This window comes from Heterodontus francisci, chromosome 3 (assembly GCF_036365525.1).
Source record: "Heterodontus francisci isolate sHetFra1 chromosome 3, sHetFra1.hap1, whole genome shotgun sequence".
NCBI lineage: Eukaryota > Metazoa > Chordata > Chondrichthyes > Heterodontiformes > Heterodontidae > Heterodontus > Heterodontus francisci.
In genome coordinates this window covers 18,958,836-18,974,664 of record NC_090373.1, presented here as the reverse complement: position 1 = coordinate 18,974,664, position 15,829 = coordinate 18,958,836, and the positions used below count along the sequence as shown (strand labels likewise).

Sequence of the window (15,829 nt, the reverse complement as noted above, 5' to 3'; positions counted from 1 at the left end):
AATATCTGCTTGAAAGTCTGCCACTGCACATCTACTGACTTTCCCTTTAGTCTATTTTCCCAGCCCGCTTTAGACAACTCTTTCTTCATACCTCTGTAATTGCCCTTGTTTAAGTTGAAGACACTGGTTTGAGACCCGAGTTGCTCACCCTCAAACTGAATTTGAAATCCTACCATATTATGATCGCTTCCCTCTAGAGGATCCTTAACTACAAGATCGCTTATTAATCCTACCTCATTACACATTACCAAATTTAAAATAGCCTGTTCTCGACTAGATATTCTGGAGTATTTACCAACCCAACAGTTTCTGATCACTACTTAATTGGGAAATTAATTCTCATCTGTACTACTGGTGCTTTTCTTATGAATAAGATAACCTATACATAAAAATGGAACAATATCCATGGGTGAACTTTGGATAGAGGGTTCATACTATCTAAGGGCTAGCTTATGAGTAGAATACTTTACATTAACCTCCACTCCTACAGCCAAGGTTTGCTGTGTGTCTCATTTATAATGTATAGTTTTGCAAAATGTGTCATGTGCCTATTTCAAATGAAGTCTGCTTAAGTAAATTAGAGTGGAAAATATTGGAAATTAAGTTGCTTGAATGTCTGACTGGATCTAATGGCAAAATGTCTTCATGAAACACGTGATTTTGACCCATAATCAACTGCTTGGCAGGAAGAAAATTGAAGCTGGCAGATAAGTTAAATTATGGTGTAACGATAATTTAAAATGCAAATTTCAAATAGTGCTTTTTTAAAAGTAGAGATGCTAAATATTTAATGCAAGTTATATGTTGGATTTATTCTGAGATCATGTTCCTAGGACTCTGGTATGAGAACTGGTTCTACTGACTCGGATTCGGAGACCAAGGATGCAAAAAAATCTCATTTAGTAAATGAACGCCTTACAGGACAAATAACAGGAGCATCACAGGCACCTGAACACAAGAAAGGCAAACTGCTGAAAGACCTTACAGCCACCCGGCTTGGTCAAGGAGAAAAGCTTCCAAAACTAGGTGCGTGAACATGATTGAGCAGATCAGTGCACATACAAATGGAGAAAAGAGAATGTAAATATTGTGACTTAATGGGAAGAAAATATTTCTCCATTTTGGAACATTATACAAGTGGATAAATATTTTTAATAAAAAGGCCAAATTCATCCTATGCACTCTTCCTACCCGCAATACCTTTATTATGTCAAAATTGTGTTTTGTTCTAACTCATTCATTCTTTTCCAGCCCTCAACAAATCTGTTTTTTTCCCCCCTTCCTCACACAATCTTTAGACTGTTGAAATCTAAAGTTGGTGTTGCCTTATTAGTTTCTTAACTTCTCGTTTCAAATTTGGTGTTGTCCTTTTACTATGGGACTTGGCTCTTCACTTTGGTTTCTCAAATTAAAAACCCAAACACCTACTGTAACCCATCCTGTTACCTGAAAGAAGTGAGAAGAGATTTCTTTTAATTAGGTTATTACCAGAGTGAGTGGTTAAGGCAGCAATCTTTTAAGGGAAAATCGGCTAAATATTTGAAGCAAAAGATCTTGGACTATAGGGAGAGAGCAAGAGCATGGGATTTTGGATTGCTCCCTAAACAGTTGACACAGGGTAGACTAAATGGCTTTCTTCTATGCTGTGCACTTCTGGTTCTGTGCCTCTTGGCGATTCTGGAAAAGCCACTGCTGGGGAGGAGCCCATGCATCATAGTTAACCTCCTATGTCTATTGAAAATATATGTAACAAAACACCTGATGTTTTTAAGCACATATTAGCTATCCATATTCTAATTTACTGCTTTGGACTAGCCTGGGAGCTAATTTTGAAAATTGTTTTTACAGTGTAACACTTTCCCTTCCTCCCACCCACTGGCCCCCACCAGCAGGAACAGACTTAATTCTGTTCACAAACCTCCACTGAACCCAACACAGGATGTGGTGAGTGGGGCAGTAGGTTTGGGATTTATGCTGTTGAGCCTCACTCTTTGGCCCAGTTAAATATTGTAACTTGCCAATATATTCTTAAAATCTGCGATTCATGCAGGATATTTCCTCAGTAAACTGCCCATTAAAAATAACTTCTGAAAATGGTTGTACTCCAGTGTTGACAATGCTGGCCAGTCTCCATCATTCAAATCTCCTGGTCCTCCTTTATTGCCTTCTGGTCATTCAGCTTACACAGTGGCGCAGTGGTTAGCACCGCAGCCTCACAGCTCCAGGGACCCGGGTTCGATTCTGGGTACTGCCTGTGCGGAGTTTGCAAGTTCTCCCTGTGTCTGCGTGGGTTTCCTCCGGGTGCTCCGGTTTCCTCCCACATGCCAAAGACTTGCAGGTTGATAGGTTAATTGGCCATTATAAATTGCCCCTAGTATAGGTAGGTGGTAGGGAAATATATAGGGACAGGTGGGGATGTGATAGGAATATGGGATTAGTGTAGGATTAGTATAAATGGGTGGTTGATGGTCGGCACAGACTCGGTGGGCCGAAGGGCCTGTTTCAGTGCTGTATCTCTAAACTAAACTAAACTAAAGGTACAGCAAGGACATCCCAGCTGCAGTGCTGAAGACTTGTGCTCCAGTACTAGCCATCCCTTTAGCCAAGGTATTCCAGTACAACTGCAACACTGGCACTTACCCGACAATGTGGAAAATTGCCTAGGTATGTCCTGTCCACAAAATGGGCAAATCCAATCTGACTAGTGAGTCCCATCAGTCTATTCTCAATCAACAGCAAAGTGATGTGTTGACAGTACTATCAAGCGAGTCTTACTAAACCAATAACCTGTTCACCGATACTCGGTTTGAGTTCTGCCAGGACCACGCAACTTCAGACCAATTATAGCCTTGGCCCAAACATGGGGGGGAAAAAAGAGCTAAATTCCAGAGATGAGTTGAGAGTGACTGTCCTTGTCATCAAGGCCGCATTCGACCGAGTACAATTGAAGTTAGTGGTAATCGGAAAACTTTCCACTGGCTGGAGTCATATTTGACACAAAGGAAGATAGTTGTGGTTGCTGGAGACCAATCATTTCAGCCCCAGGACATCTCTATAAGAGTTATTCATGGCAGTGTCCTAGGCCCAACCATCTTCAGCTGCTTCATCAATGACTTTCGCTCCATCATAAGAACAGAAGTGGGGATGTTTGCTGATTGCATGGTGTTTGGTTCCCTTTGCAATTCCTCAGAAAATGAACCAGTTCCCGCCCACATGCAGTGAGACCTGGACAGCATTTAGGCTTGCGCTGATAAGTGACTAGTAGAATTTGTGCCACATAAGTGCCAGGCAATGACCATTCCCAGCAAGAAAGAGTCTAGCCACCTCCTCTTGATATTCGATTGTTGAATTGCCTGGGGGTCAGTATTGACCATAAATGCAACTGGACCAGGCAGATAAAATACTATGGCTACAGAAGCTGGGTAATCTGCGGTGAGTGACTTGCCTGTTGACTTTCCAAAGTCTTCCCACCTCCTACAAGGTGCAAGTCAGAAGTGTGATGGAATGCTCTCTTTACTTGCCTGGATGCATGCACTCGAAGGTCAACACCATCCAGGACCAAAGCAGCCTGCTTGATTGGACCTCATCTACCACCTTAAGTATTCAATTCCTCCACCGCCAGCCCACCGTGACTGCATTGTGTACCATCTATGAGATGCATTGCAGCCACTCACCAAGGCTTCTTCGACAGTACCTCTTAAACCACCTATAAGGACAAGGGCAGCGGGAGGATGGAAACATAACTGCTTCTAAGTTCCCCTCCAAGACATGCACCACCCTGACTTGGAAATATATGGTTGTTCTTTCATCATTGTTGGGCCAAAATCCTGGAACTCCATAATGGCACTGTGGGTGCCCCTTCACCACACGCATTGCAGCGGTTCAAGAAGGCAGCTCACCACCACCTCTCCAAGAGTAATTACGATGGGCAGGGAGGGCCACATCCACAAATTAATTTTTAAAAGAAACTTGTAGGAATATCTCTCTCCCACCTTCCTATGCTCTCAGGGACAATGGTGGAGGCAAAGAGGGGAGGTACAGGCTTTTCCACTTTTTCCTTGAATGCAGACTCTCTTTACCCATTTGTAGGCACTGTTTTACTCAGATATTGCTGCCCAGCTGCTCATGGTCCCCACACTGCTGGAGGTGGATGGAAGTCAAAGCTGAGCATGTCCAGCACCAGTTTGAAATAAGTTTGGCAATCTTAGTGTAGTATTTAATGAGGTTAGTTCATCGTACAGAACTATTCATCATTGAAGGCTCACAGACCTGAAACATTAACCTTGTTTCTCTCTACACTGATGCTGACAGACCTGCTGAGTATTTCTGGCACTTTCCTTTCTCATTTCAGAGTTCCAGCATCCGCAGTATTTTGCTCTTACAATACATCTCTGCTTTGTTTTTGCTCAGTGTTTACTTTTCTTTGTTTCTATGAAATGCTTTGGGACATTTTCTACATTAAAAGTGCTGAATAAATATAAGTTGATTCTTGTAGCATTGCTTACAGACAAAAATTATGAAAATTGACTTTTTCCTTGTAGCTGTTCTTGTTGTCCAGTCTTTGATATTTTTTGTTTCCCACTGTATCCCTTGCTATTCTTTTTTTCTACCTCATTGTGTGTTATCCTGTTTCTTTATCCTATAAGTTTGAGTTTGTTTCCTCATTTTATTGCTATCGCACAGCTTCTGTCTTGCTCTCTTGCATACTTTTCTTTGTCTGTATATCTGATGCTCTGTTTTCACACACTGTGTCTGTGTGTCACATACTTCCCCCTCCTCACCTCATGTCTGCCTAGCTTTTTTATTAACTCTGTTTTGTACTCTCTCCTTTTCCTACTATAGTAGTATGCTTCAAATTTGTGATAGGTGTAGAAATTGTCTAATCTCCTCCTGGGGGGTGGTGAGGGGCTAGATCTGTGCTGTCTTGTCACATTTGTATGAAGAAGCTGTATTCTGTTTGGTTTACTTGTGTTTCCTGTTGTGGACTACTTGGGAAACCAAGAGACAGTGAGGGCAGCAATCAGATCAAACTGCTAAATCCTTCTGATGAAACTCTAAGTTACCAGAGCATTAAAAAATTGAACCAAAAGCAGTATACTGTAGGTGCTGCAAATTTGAAATAAAACAAAATGCTGCACTTGTCCCCCTTCCCACTTTGGGAAAAATATTTTTGTCTTTATCTATGTACCAGTTTTATATATTACAAATGGTATGTGAGTCACATTTGAAAATGAATTGAAACCTCAGGTCAATCTGATCCTATGGACAATCATATTATAAAAGTGCCTACATTAACCTGCAATACTGGTTACACCTATGGGTGGTGCTATGAAATGGGTGTCCAGTGTTGAGCTGTACCAAGATTGGTAATATTGCCTTAAATCCAGAACAAACCTGAAGAAACTAGCAGCTCTTCATAAATAAGGAAATTTTTTACTAGCTACAGGTAGGTAGCTTATTGTTTCCCTTTTTGTTTTTTAAAAAAAAAGCCTCTTTAAACATGAAATATCAAATCTTCCGGCTCCAGTATCTTTGCTGAAGTAGATTTGCACAACTCCCTATCAAAATGTAGTTTTTGGAATACTCCAGCTGACACACTTCTATCACCCTTACTCAAATAGGAATTCATAATGGAAATAAAAAATAAGGAAATAATGCTTAACTTAAAACGAGGACTAAGGTGGCCTGTGTGCCATGATCCATTTATCCCCGAAATTCTAATCCCTCTACACTTGAAGACTGCACTTGGTCTTAGACCTGTGCAACACCACTGGAGCTCAGCTAGTATAGTGGGATTATCCAGGTGTGTGGATATATATACACAACATTTATGCAGGTTTGTTGGGTTGGTTTATTTTTCTCAGAAACCGTTTTGGTGTCGATCAATTGGTGGAATAATGCTTCGAGTTGCAGTGTAAATATGTAGAGTTATGAGATAAATATTTCAATTTCCAGTGATAAGTCAATCCTTAAATATCTTTTATTGAAGTATTTCTTAAACAACATTTTTTGAACAGCACTTAAATATTGAGCTGCAAGTGTTCCAAAAATATTCCAGTGGTCAAAAGGTTGCAACTTGGTGGACATCAGAGATTTTCGATTCAGTTTTTTTTTTAGCATGTGTCATCCTCAACTGCAACGGGTCATTAGCTGGAACTTAGAAGTTGGGTAACATAAAAATTATTTCAAGCACTGAATATGGATCACAAGTTTTATAACTTGGGACTGGTTCTATGGCAATAATCTAATTGAGGTGATTTAAGTGATGGACACCATTAAATTAACTATTTATAGTTGTAATCAGAATATAAAATTCCACATCACAGTCTTACAATCCGCTGCTCATACTTTGTACCTATTTATAGTGTGCACGCTTTCGATTTTAAGTGGAGCTTGTTCCTCCTGTTTTTTGTGTGTACAAGAGGAAAAGTGATTTTGATTCCCATGCTGTGGGCTTGCTGATCTGCAGTTTATTACTCCATGCAAGATTTCTTGCCAGATGACTTAATATTTTTGTGATCTGAGTTGAAGAGGAATATTTATTGTGATTAGTTTTCAGAGATTCCTCAGTTTCACATCCAGATTAAACAAACCAGATAAATTCGACTTCAGAGGGGGTTTATGATTTGTCCTGGACATATTCACTGTATATAAATTATTTCATGAATAAATATAATTTTCTTCTAAACCTAGGTTAGAAATGAGGACGTCAGGCTTCACTGTAAAATTTGTTAATTGGCTTTAAAATGGATTTCAAAGTTTAAAATACCATTGTAAAAAGTAACGTGCTGGAAATACTCAGGTCTGGCAGCATCCGTGGAGAGAGAAACAGAGTTAACGTTTCCGGTCTGTGACCTTTCATAGACCTTGGAGGTGGTATAGTGAAGGTTCACTAGATTGGTTCCTCAGTTGTCTTATGATGAGAGGATGAGTAAATTGGGCCTATACTCTCGAGTTCAGAAGAATGAGAAGTGATCTCACTGAATCATACAAGATTCTGAAGGGGCTTGACAGGTTAGACACAGGTTGTTTCCCTTCGCTGGGGAATCTAGTAAACAGGGGCACAGTCTCAGGATAAGAGGTTAATCATTTAGGACTGCGATGAGGACAGATTTCTTCTCTCAGGTGGTTGTGAATCTTTGGAACTCTATGCCAGAAGGTAGTGGATGCTCCATCGTTGAATATATTCAACTCTGAGATCTCTGGGAATCGAGGGATATGGGAGAATGCAGGAAAGTGGAGTTGAGGCAGAAGATCAGCCATGATGGTATTGAATGACAGAGCAGGCTTGAGGGGCCATATGATCTCCTATTTCCTATGTTCAAATGGCCATTTATATATAAAGTTTTTGTGCACACTTTGCAGCTTTTCCCTTAAATTCCTATGTCCATGTTTATAATAAAAATTGCTGATGTCAACTTATACTCTCCCACCAGTGGAGGACAGAATGTATGACTGTAAAATGAGGACTGATTTTGTATGTGTTCCCTGAGTTCTCCCTGCCCTTGAAACCTTGCTTCTCCTAATGACCGCTGTTGGCTCTGACTCCTCCAGTCTACCGCAATGGAAGGTTGATTGGTTCTTAATATAAATTTCCACAGAACTAGTCACTGTTGTTCCTGATTTGAACCCGTGCTTGATGTCTGGGGCATTTTTGTTATTTAAAAGACTAGTTTCATACAAACAAGTTTTAAATTTAGCATTTATTGGTTTGATTATAGTAACACTATTTCTGGATTGTCATAATCCAGGGGTACAATAACATAAAGCCTGGATACCCGACCTGGACCCGACTATATGTGTCTGGTTCGCGTCGGGTCGAAATTCCAAGTCCCGCATTCGGGGTCGGGTCGGGCTGGACGCTGCTTCCGGGAGGTCACGGGATCAGGTTTACCCATGATTCCCCACAACTTCATCTGCAGGAATAGCTAGCTGCCGGCACAGATGAAGGATATTCATTTTGGGTTGGGCACGAAAAAAAAATTAAAAGGGCTCGGGGTCGAGTTCGAATTGGCTATGGTCGGGTTGGGTTTTAATTTTATGTCTAAGTCAGGCTTTACGGTAGCATAGTAATTAGGTTATGGGACTAGTAATCCAGAGACCTAGACTAATGATCCAAGGATGCAACTTCAAATACCACCGTGGCAGCTGGGTAATTTAAATTCAGTTAATTAAATAAATTTGGAATAAAAAGCTATCCATATCAGTTTTGGTGACCATGAAACTACCAGATTGTTGTCGAAACCCATCTGATTCACTGATATCCTTGAGGGAAGGAAATCTGCCATCCTTACCTAGTATCACATACAGGTGACTCCAGACCCACAACAATGTGGTTGATTCTTAACTGCCCTAACAAGCCACTCTGTTGTATTCAAGAACATGGTTCACCCTCCATCTTCTTTAGGGTAATTAGGGATGGGCAGTTAATGGCCTGGCTAGTGACAACCACATCCCATCAATGAATAAGAAAAAAATCTCTTGTGCATATTGCTAAGTTCAGAACAAATAGTCATACTTTTATTTGCCTTTTCACTTTCTTTCAAACTATCCTTTTTTTTTACTTTCTTAGAATCATTCTTTTTATTTTTATTTTTGCCCTTTGTTTCTCATCTCTTTATGCTTGTCCCCAAAGGACCATAGGCATCTCTCCCCATTAGAGATAGTTGGTGATGTATAACTTGAGGGTCACCATTCCTCAAGAGTGGGGCAATGTGAGGAGGCAGGCCTCCATGAACTACCAAAGCCGGTATGGGGATTGAACCCGCGCTGTTGACATCTTTCTGCATCATACACCAGCCGTCTAGGCAACTGAGCTAGCCGATCCCCCTCATCTCTTTATAAACCCCTCTTAAACAATCAGACTTTTAATACCCAAACTTGCCATCACATAATAAGTACTTGTTGATTTACTCATCAACTTTGGTGTCCTCCATCTATATGTACATATACATTACCATTTCAGTCTTCATTGAGTTTAGGCATGCTAATGGAAATTAAACTGAGGGTGAAAATTCAGTATACTGACTGAATATTTTCTTTTGAAGTACTCAGCAAAGAAGATTGAGAACATGTCCAACTGTAACAAATTTAACTGATTAAAAACAATGCAAATGTGTTAGTTTTGCCAAAGCTCTCTAGATTCAGGAATCGTGCCTTTGAATTGGAAAATTGCCAATATCACTCCATTACTTCAGACAGAAGGAAGGCAGAAACCAGGAAATTACAGACATGTCAGTTGTGGGCAAGTTACTGGAATCTATTGTCAAAGACAAAGTGACTGAGCATGTGGGCAAGTATGAGCTGATCAAAGAATGTCAGCGTGAATTTGTGATGGGTAGGACATGTCTAACTGGTCTAGCTGTACAAAGTCTTGATCAGACCTCATCTGGAGTACTGCATTTAGTTTTGGACACATCTTAAAAAGGATATACTGGTCTTGGGAGAGTGTAGTTAGCAGATCTGGCAGCATCTGTGACGAGAGAAGCAGAGTTAACGTTTCAGGTCTGTGACACTGCTGATGACAAAATCTGAACCAATGAATTCTGAGAGAGTGCTAGATTGGAAACCTGTTAAGTGTCAATTTACAAGAAGGGGACAAATCTAATCCAGTAATCAATCTACCATCAATACTCGTTGAAATAATGAAGCACTTCATCAGGAATAGGCTTGTGTATCTTTCTTGGAATAATCAAACACATACACTTACCTGGGAGCGGAGCAGCGACTGGCAGACCTGGAAGGAAGCTGATCCGGAGTGGTGGCTATAAAGAAAAAGTGGAGCTTGAGGCCCTTACTTACCTGGGAGCGGAGCAGTGACTGGCGGACCTGGAAGGAAGCTAATCCGGAGAGGCGGCAGGCTCCTTGTCGTTCTCTGCCGGCGCGTGCTGAGACACGAAAGAGGAAAAAAAAAGACTTACAGTGACATCACGGGAAATCTGCAAGGTGATTGGGTAAGTAACAGCTGTTAGTCAATTTAAATATTTTTTAAAATATAAGGGGAAAGTTGGTTTTTTTGGAAAAAAAACTCGTGATCAAGTGAGTAATACTAAAGTGTGGTTTTTTAAAAAATTGTGTAATTTAGGTTGTATTGGGTAGTGTTTGGAGTAGAACAAGGCCCCTAGTGTAATTAGTATTTTTTAATTAAGGGAATAACTAAGTAATCTAAAGGGAAGTCATGGCAGGAGAGCTCACACCCCCGTGATATGCTCCTCCTGCGCTATGTGGGAAATCAGGGACCCTTCCAGTGTTCTTGACGACCATGTGTGCAGGAAGTATATCCAGCTGCAGCTACTGGCTACCTGCATTGTGGAACTGGAGCTGCGGGTGGAATCACTGAGCATCCGTGATGCTGAAGACGTCGTGGATAACCTGTTTAGCGAGGTGGTCACTCTGCAGGTAATGGCTGCAAAGGCAGAAAAGGGATGGGTGACTACTATAGGTGGAGTAGTAGGCGCAGGCAGGTAGTGCAGGAGTCCCCTGTGGCCATCCTGCTCTCAAACAGATATCCCGCTTTGGATACTGTTGGGGGGGGGGGGGTAGGGGTGGCCTCCCAGGGGAAAGCAGCAACAGCCAAGTTCGTGGCACCACGGATGGCTCTGCTGCATAGTAGGGGAGGAAAAGGAGTGGAAGAGCTATAGTGACGGGATTCTATCATAAGGGGTACAGATAGGCATTTCTGTGGCCGCAAACGAGACTCCAGGTGCTAGGTTCAAGAATGTCACAGAGTGGCTGTAGGGCATTCTGAAGGGGGAGGGTGAGCAGTCAAAGGTCGTGGTACACATTGGTACCAACAACATAGGTACAAAGAGAGATGAAGTCCTGCAACACGAATTTAGGGAGCTTGTTAGCAGATTAATAAGCAGGACCTCAAAGGCTATAATCTCCGGATTACTCCTGGTGCCATGTGCTACTGAGTATAGGAATAGGAGGATAGAGCAGATGACTGCGTGGCTGAAGAGATGGTGCAGGAGGAAGGGCTTTAGTTTCCTTGATCACTGGGTCTGTTTCTGGAAAAGGTGGGACCTGTACAAGTTGGATCAGCATTCTTGCTGGGAGGTTTGCAAGTGATGTTGATGGCGGGTTTAAACTAATTTAGCAGGGGAATAGGGTACAGAGTGGCGGTACAGTAAGGGGTGATGCACAGTCAAATATAGAAGAGAAACAGAGTCAGTTTGGAAGGCAGAGCAAAGATAGACCTGCTAAGGCACAAGTGAAGAATGCAAGGCTGGATTGCATCTATTTTAATGCATGGAGTCTTACTAGTAAGGCAGATGAGTTGAAGGTGTTGATTAGCACATGGGATTATGATATTGCTATCACAGAGACATGGTTAAGGGAGGGGCAGGACTGGCAGCTCAACATTTCAGGGTATAGAATCTTCAGGCGTGACAGGGAGGGGATAAAAGAGGAGGTGGCATTGCACTGTTGGTCAAGGAGTCAATTAATGCAGTAATGAGGGATGATATCTTAGAAGGTTCCTCAAATGAGACCATATGGGTAGAACTTAAAAACAAAAAGGGGACAATCACTTGTCTGGGAGTGTACTATAGGCCTCCAAACAGTCAGGGAGAGATAGAGGAGCAGATATGTAGGCAAATCTCAGAGAGGTGTAAAAATAATAGGATAATAATAGTAGGGGATTTCAACTTACCTAATATCAACTGGGATAGTCTTAGTGTAAAAGGCTTAAAGGGGGCGGAATTCTTGTCATGCATACAGGAGAGCATTTTGAGCCAGTACGTAGAAAGTCCTACAAGAGAAGGGGCGGTACTGGACCTAATCCTAGGGATTGAAGCTGGACGAGTGGTAGAAGTGTCTGGGGGTGGGGGGGGGGGGGGGGGGGGGAGAGCATTTCGGGGATAGTGACCATAATTCTGTAAGATTTAAGGTAGTTATGGAAAAGGACAAAGACGGGCCGGAAATAAAGGTACTGAATTGGGGGAAGGCCGATTTCAATATGATAAAACAGGATCTGGCCAAAGTGGACTGGGAGCAGTTACTTGTAGGAAAGTCTACATCAGACTAGTGGGAGTCATTCAAAGAGGAAATAGTGAGGGTTCAGAGCCAACATGTACCCGTTAAGGTGAAGGGTAGGACCAACAAGTCCATGGAACCCTGGATGTCAAGGGATATAGAGGGTTGGATCAGGAAAAAAAAAGGAGGCTTATGGCAGATTCGGAGCGCTGAAAACAGCGGAGGCCCTAGAGGAGTATAGAAAATGTTGGGGCGGTGCTTAAAAAAAAGAAATTAGGAGAGCGAAGAGGGGTCATGAAAAAACACTGGCGGGTAAGATAAAGGAAAATCCTAAGGCGTTTTATAAGTATATTAAGGGCAAGCGGATAACCAAGGAAAGAGTGGCATCTGTGTGTGTAACCGGAGGACATAGGTGAGGTTTTAAATGATTCCTTTTCATCTGTGTTCACTATGGAGAAGGACGATGTAGGTGTAGAGATCAGGGAGGGGGATTGTGCTATACTTGAACATATTAGCAGTTTTAGCAGACTTAAAAGTGGATAAATCTCCAGACCCAGATGAGATGTATCCCAGGCTGTTATGTGAGGCAAGGGAGGAGATAGCAGGGGCTCAGACACAAATTTTCAAATGCTCTTTGGCCACAGGAGAGGTACCAGAGGACTGGAGGACAGCGAATGTGGTACCATTATTCAAGAAGGGTAGCAGGGATAAACCAGGTAATTACAGGCCAGTGAGTCTAACATCAGTGGTATGGAAACTATTGGAAAATTCTGGGGGACAGGATTAATCTCCACTTGGAGAGGCAGGGATTAATCAAGGATAGTCAACATGGCTTTGTCAGGGGGAGATCGTGTCTAACTAACTTGATTGAATTTTCCGAGGAGGTGACTAGATGTACAGATGAGGGTGAAACAGTTGATGTAGTCTACATGGACTTCAGTAAGGCTTTTGATAAGGTCCCGTATGGGAGATTGGTTAAGAAGGTACGAGCCCATGGGATCCAAGGGCAAATTGGATCCAAAATTAGCTTAGTGGCAGGAGGCAGAGGGTGATGGTCAAGGGTTGTTTTTGCAATTGGAAGCCTGTGAACAGTGGTGTACCGCAGGGATCGGTGTTGGGACCCTTGCTGTTTGTAGTGTACATTAATGATTTAGACATGAATATAGGAGGTATGATAAGTTTGCAGATGACACGAAAATTGGTGTCGTAAATAGTGCGGAGGAAAGCCTTAGATTACAGGATGATTTAGATGGGCTGGTAAGATGGGTGGAGCAGTGGCAGATGCAGTTTAATCCTGAGAAGTGTGAGGTGATGCATTTTGGGAGGACTAACAAGGCAAGGGAATATACAATGGATGTTAGGACCCTTGGAAGTACAGGAGGTCAGAGGGACCTTGGTGTACTTGTCCATAGATCACTGAAGGCAGCAGCTCAGGTAGATAAGGTGGTTAGGAAGGCATATGGGATACTTGCCTTTATTAGCCAAGGCAGAGAATATAAGAGCAGGGAGGTTATGATGGAGCTGGATAAAACTCTAGTTAGGCCACAGCTAGAGTACTGAGTACAGTTCTGGTCGCCATACTGTAGGAAGGATGTGATTGCACTGGAGAGGGTGCAGAGGAGATTCACCAGGATGTTGCCTGGGCTGGTGCATTTCAGCTATGAAGAGAGACTGGATAGGGTAGGGTTGTTTTCCTCAGAGCAGAGAAGGTTAAGGGGGGACCTGATTGAGTTATACAAAATTATGAGGGGCATTGATAGGTTAGTTGAGAAGAAACTTTTTCCCTTAGTGGAGGGTTCAATAACCAGGGGGCATAGATTTAAGGTGATTTGTAGTGTTTGTAGTGTACATTTAGAGGTTTAGAGGGGATTTGAGGAAACGTTTTTTCACCCAGAGGGTGGTTGGAATCCGGAGCGCACTGCCTGAAGAGGTGGTAGAGGCAGGAACCCTCACAACATTTAAGAAGTATTTAGATGAGCACTTGAAACGCCATAGCATACAAGACTATGGGCCAAGTGCTGGAAAATAGGATTAGAATAGTTAGGTACTTGATGGCCAGCCGGGACATGATGGGCCAAAGGGCCTGTTTCTGTGCTGTATAACTCTGACTCTGACAAACAAGCATTAGGAGCATAAGAACAGGAGTAGGACATGCAGTTCCTAGAAATGTTGCCACATTCAATTGGATCATAGCTGATATTTGCCTGAATTCCAGTTTCTCACCTTGATCTCCCTTGATATCCTGATCTAATAACAAAAAATAAAATTGTCTCAGTCTAGAGCAATTCAATTGTCCAAGAATCCAAAGGGTTTTGGGAGACAGAATTCCAGATTTCCACTACCCTTTGTGTGGAAATAGTGCTTCCTGATTTCGCTACTGAATGGCCTAGCTCTAATTTTAAGATTGTACCCCCTTGTTCTTACACTAGAGGAAATACCTTCTCTGTGCCAACTCTATTCAGATCCTTTCATCATTTTAAATACTTGAATCAGATCACCCCTCAACCATTTAAACTCTTAAATTTATCCCATTAATACGCTATACCCTCTCCCAAGACCAGTATATCCTTTTTAAGATGTGTCCAAAACTAAATGCAGTACTCCAGATGAGGTCTGATCAAGACTTTGTACAGCTGGATCAGTTAGACGTGTCCTCCCCTTCACAAATTCATGCTGACATTCTTTGATCAGCTCATACTTGCCCACATGCTCAGTCACTTTGTCTTTGACAATAGATTCCAGTAACTTGCCCACAACTGACATGTCTGTAATTTCCTGGTTTCTGCCTTCCTTCTGTCTGAAGTAATGGAGTGATATTGGCAATTTTCCAATTCAAAGGCACGATTCCTGAATCTAGAGAGCTTTGGCAAAACTAACACATTTGCAATTTCCCTGCTACTCACAGTGTAGTCTCCTCTACATTGAAGAGACCAAACGCAGGTTGGGTGACCGCTTTGCGGAGCACCTCCGCTCAGTCTGTGAGCATGACCCCAAGCTTCCAGTTGCTGGCCATTTCAACACAACCCCCTGCTCTCATGCTCACATCTCTGTCCTGGGATTGCTACAGTGTTCCAACGAACATCAACACAAGCTCGAGGAACAGCATCTCAGTTACCGATTAGGCACACTACAGCCTGCCAGACAGAACATTGAGTTCAATAATTTCAGAGCATGACAGGTACCCCTTTTATGCTTAGTTATTTTTCCTTTTCCTTTTTTATTTGGTTATTTTATTTTAGGTTTTTCAGTTTGTTTAGTTTGTTTCCACTGTGCTTACCCACTGTTTTGTTTTTTTTTAATGTGTTTTTTTCTGTTTGTGTGTGCTTGCAGTGCTCTGTGCTTTACAGTCATTCACACCCTATCTGTACTAACGCTTTGTCTTTCAGCACACTTTGTTCGATGACCTTCTGGTCAGTTATTCTCTGTGACCTTGTCCTATCAACAACCTTCACCTTTGTTATCTCTTGCCCCACCCCTGCTTTACTTGCTTAAAACCTTTTACATTTCTAATATTTGCCAGTTCTGAAGAAGGGTCTCTGACCTGAAACGTTAACTCTGCTTCTCTCTGCACAGATGCTGCCAGACCTGCTGAGTATTTCCAGCATTTCTTGTTTTTATTTGCAATTTCCCTACCTGTTTGGTTTAATAGCCTAGAGTGGAAACGATCAGTTCCTGGAAGAGCCGTCTATCTTCAGTCCCATTGTTTTCTTTTACCTTTTTTAAACTTATTAAATCCACTAGGTTCCTCCATTGGCTTATTTTTAGGGTCACTTGTACTGCTGGTATTTTGTTCTTTACTGTGAAAAAGTTGCAAAATATCCATTTCGCATTGCTTTAGAAGGGGAAGATCTCA

General features: G+C 42.1%; 1 protein-coding gene across 4 annotated transcripts in view; it reads left to right on the top strand.

Annotated features, from left to right (window-relative positions):
* The window catches only part of phf3 (PHD finger protein 3), a 170,302-nt gene that overhangs the window by 79,606 nt on the left and 74,867 nt on the right, over positions 1 to 15,829 (top strand). For all 4 annotated transcript variants that reach the window (XM_068020146.1, XM_068020145.1, XM_068020144.1 and 1 more), the window contains one exon: positions 834 to 1,026. In XM_068020146.1, coding sequence (XP_067876247.1) covers positions 834 to 1,026 — 193 coding nt within the window. The remainder of the gene's footprint in view (positions 1 to 833; positions 1,027 to 15,829) is intronic.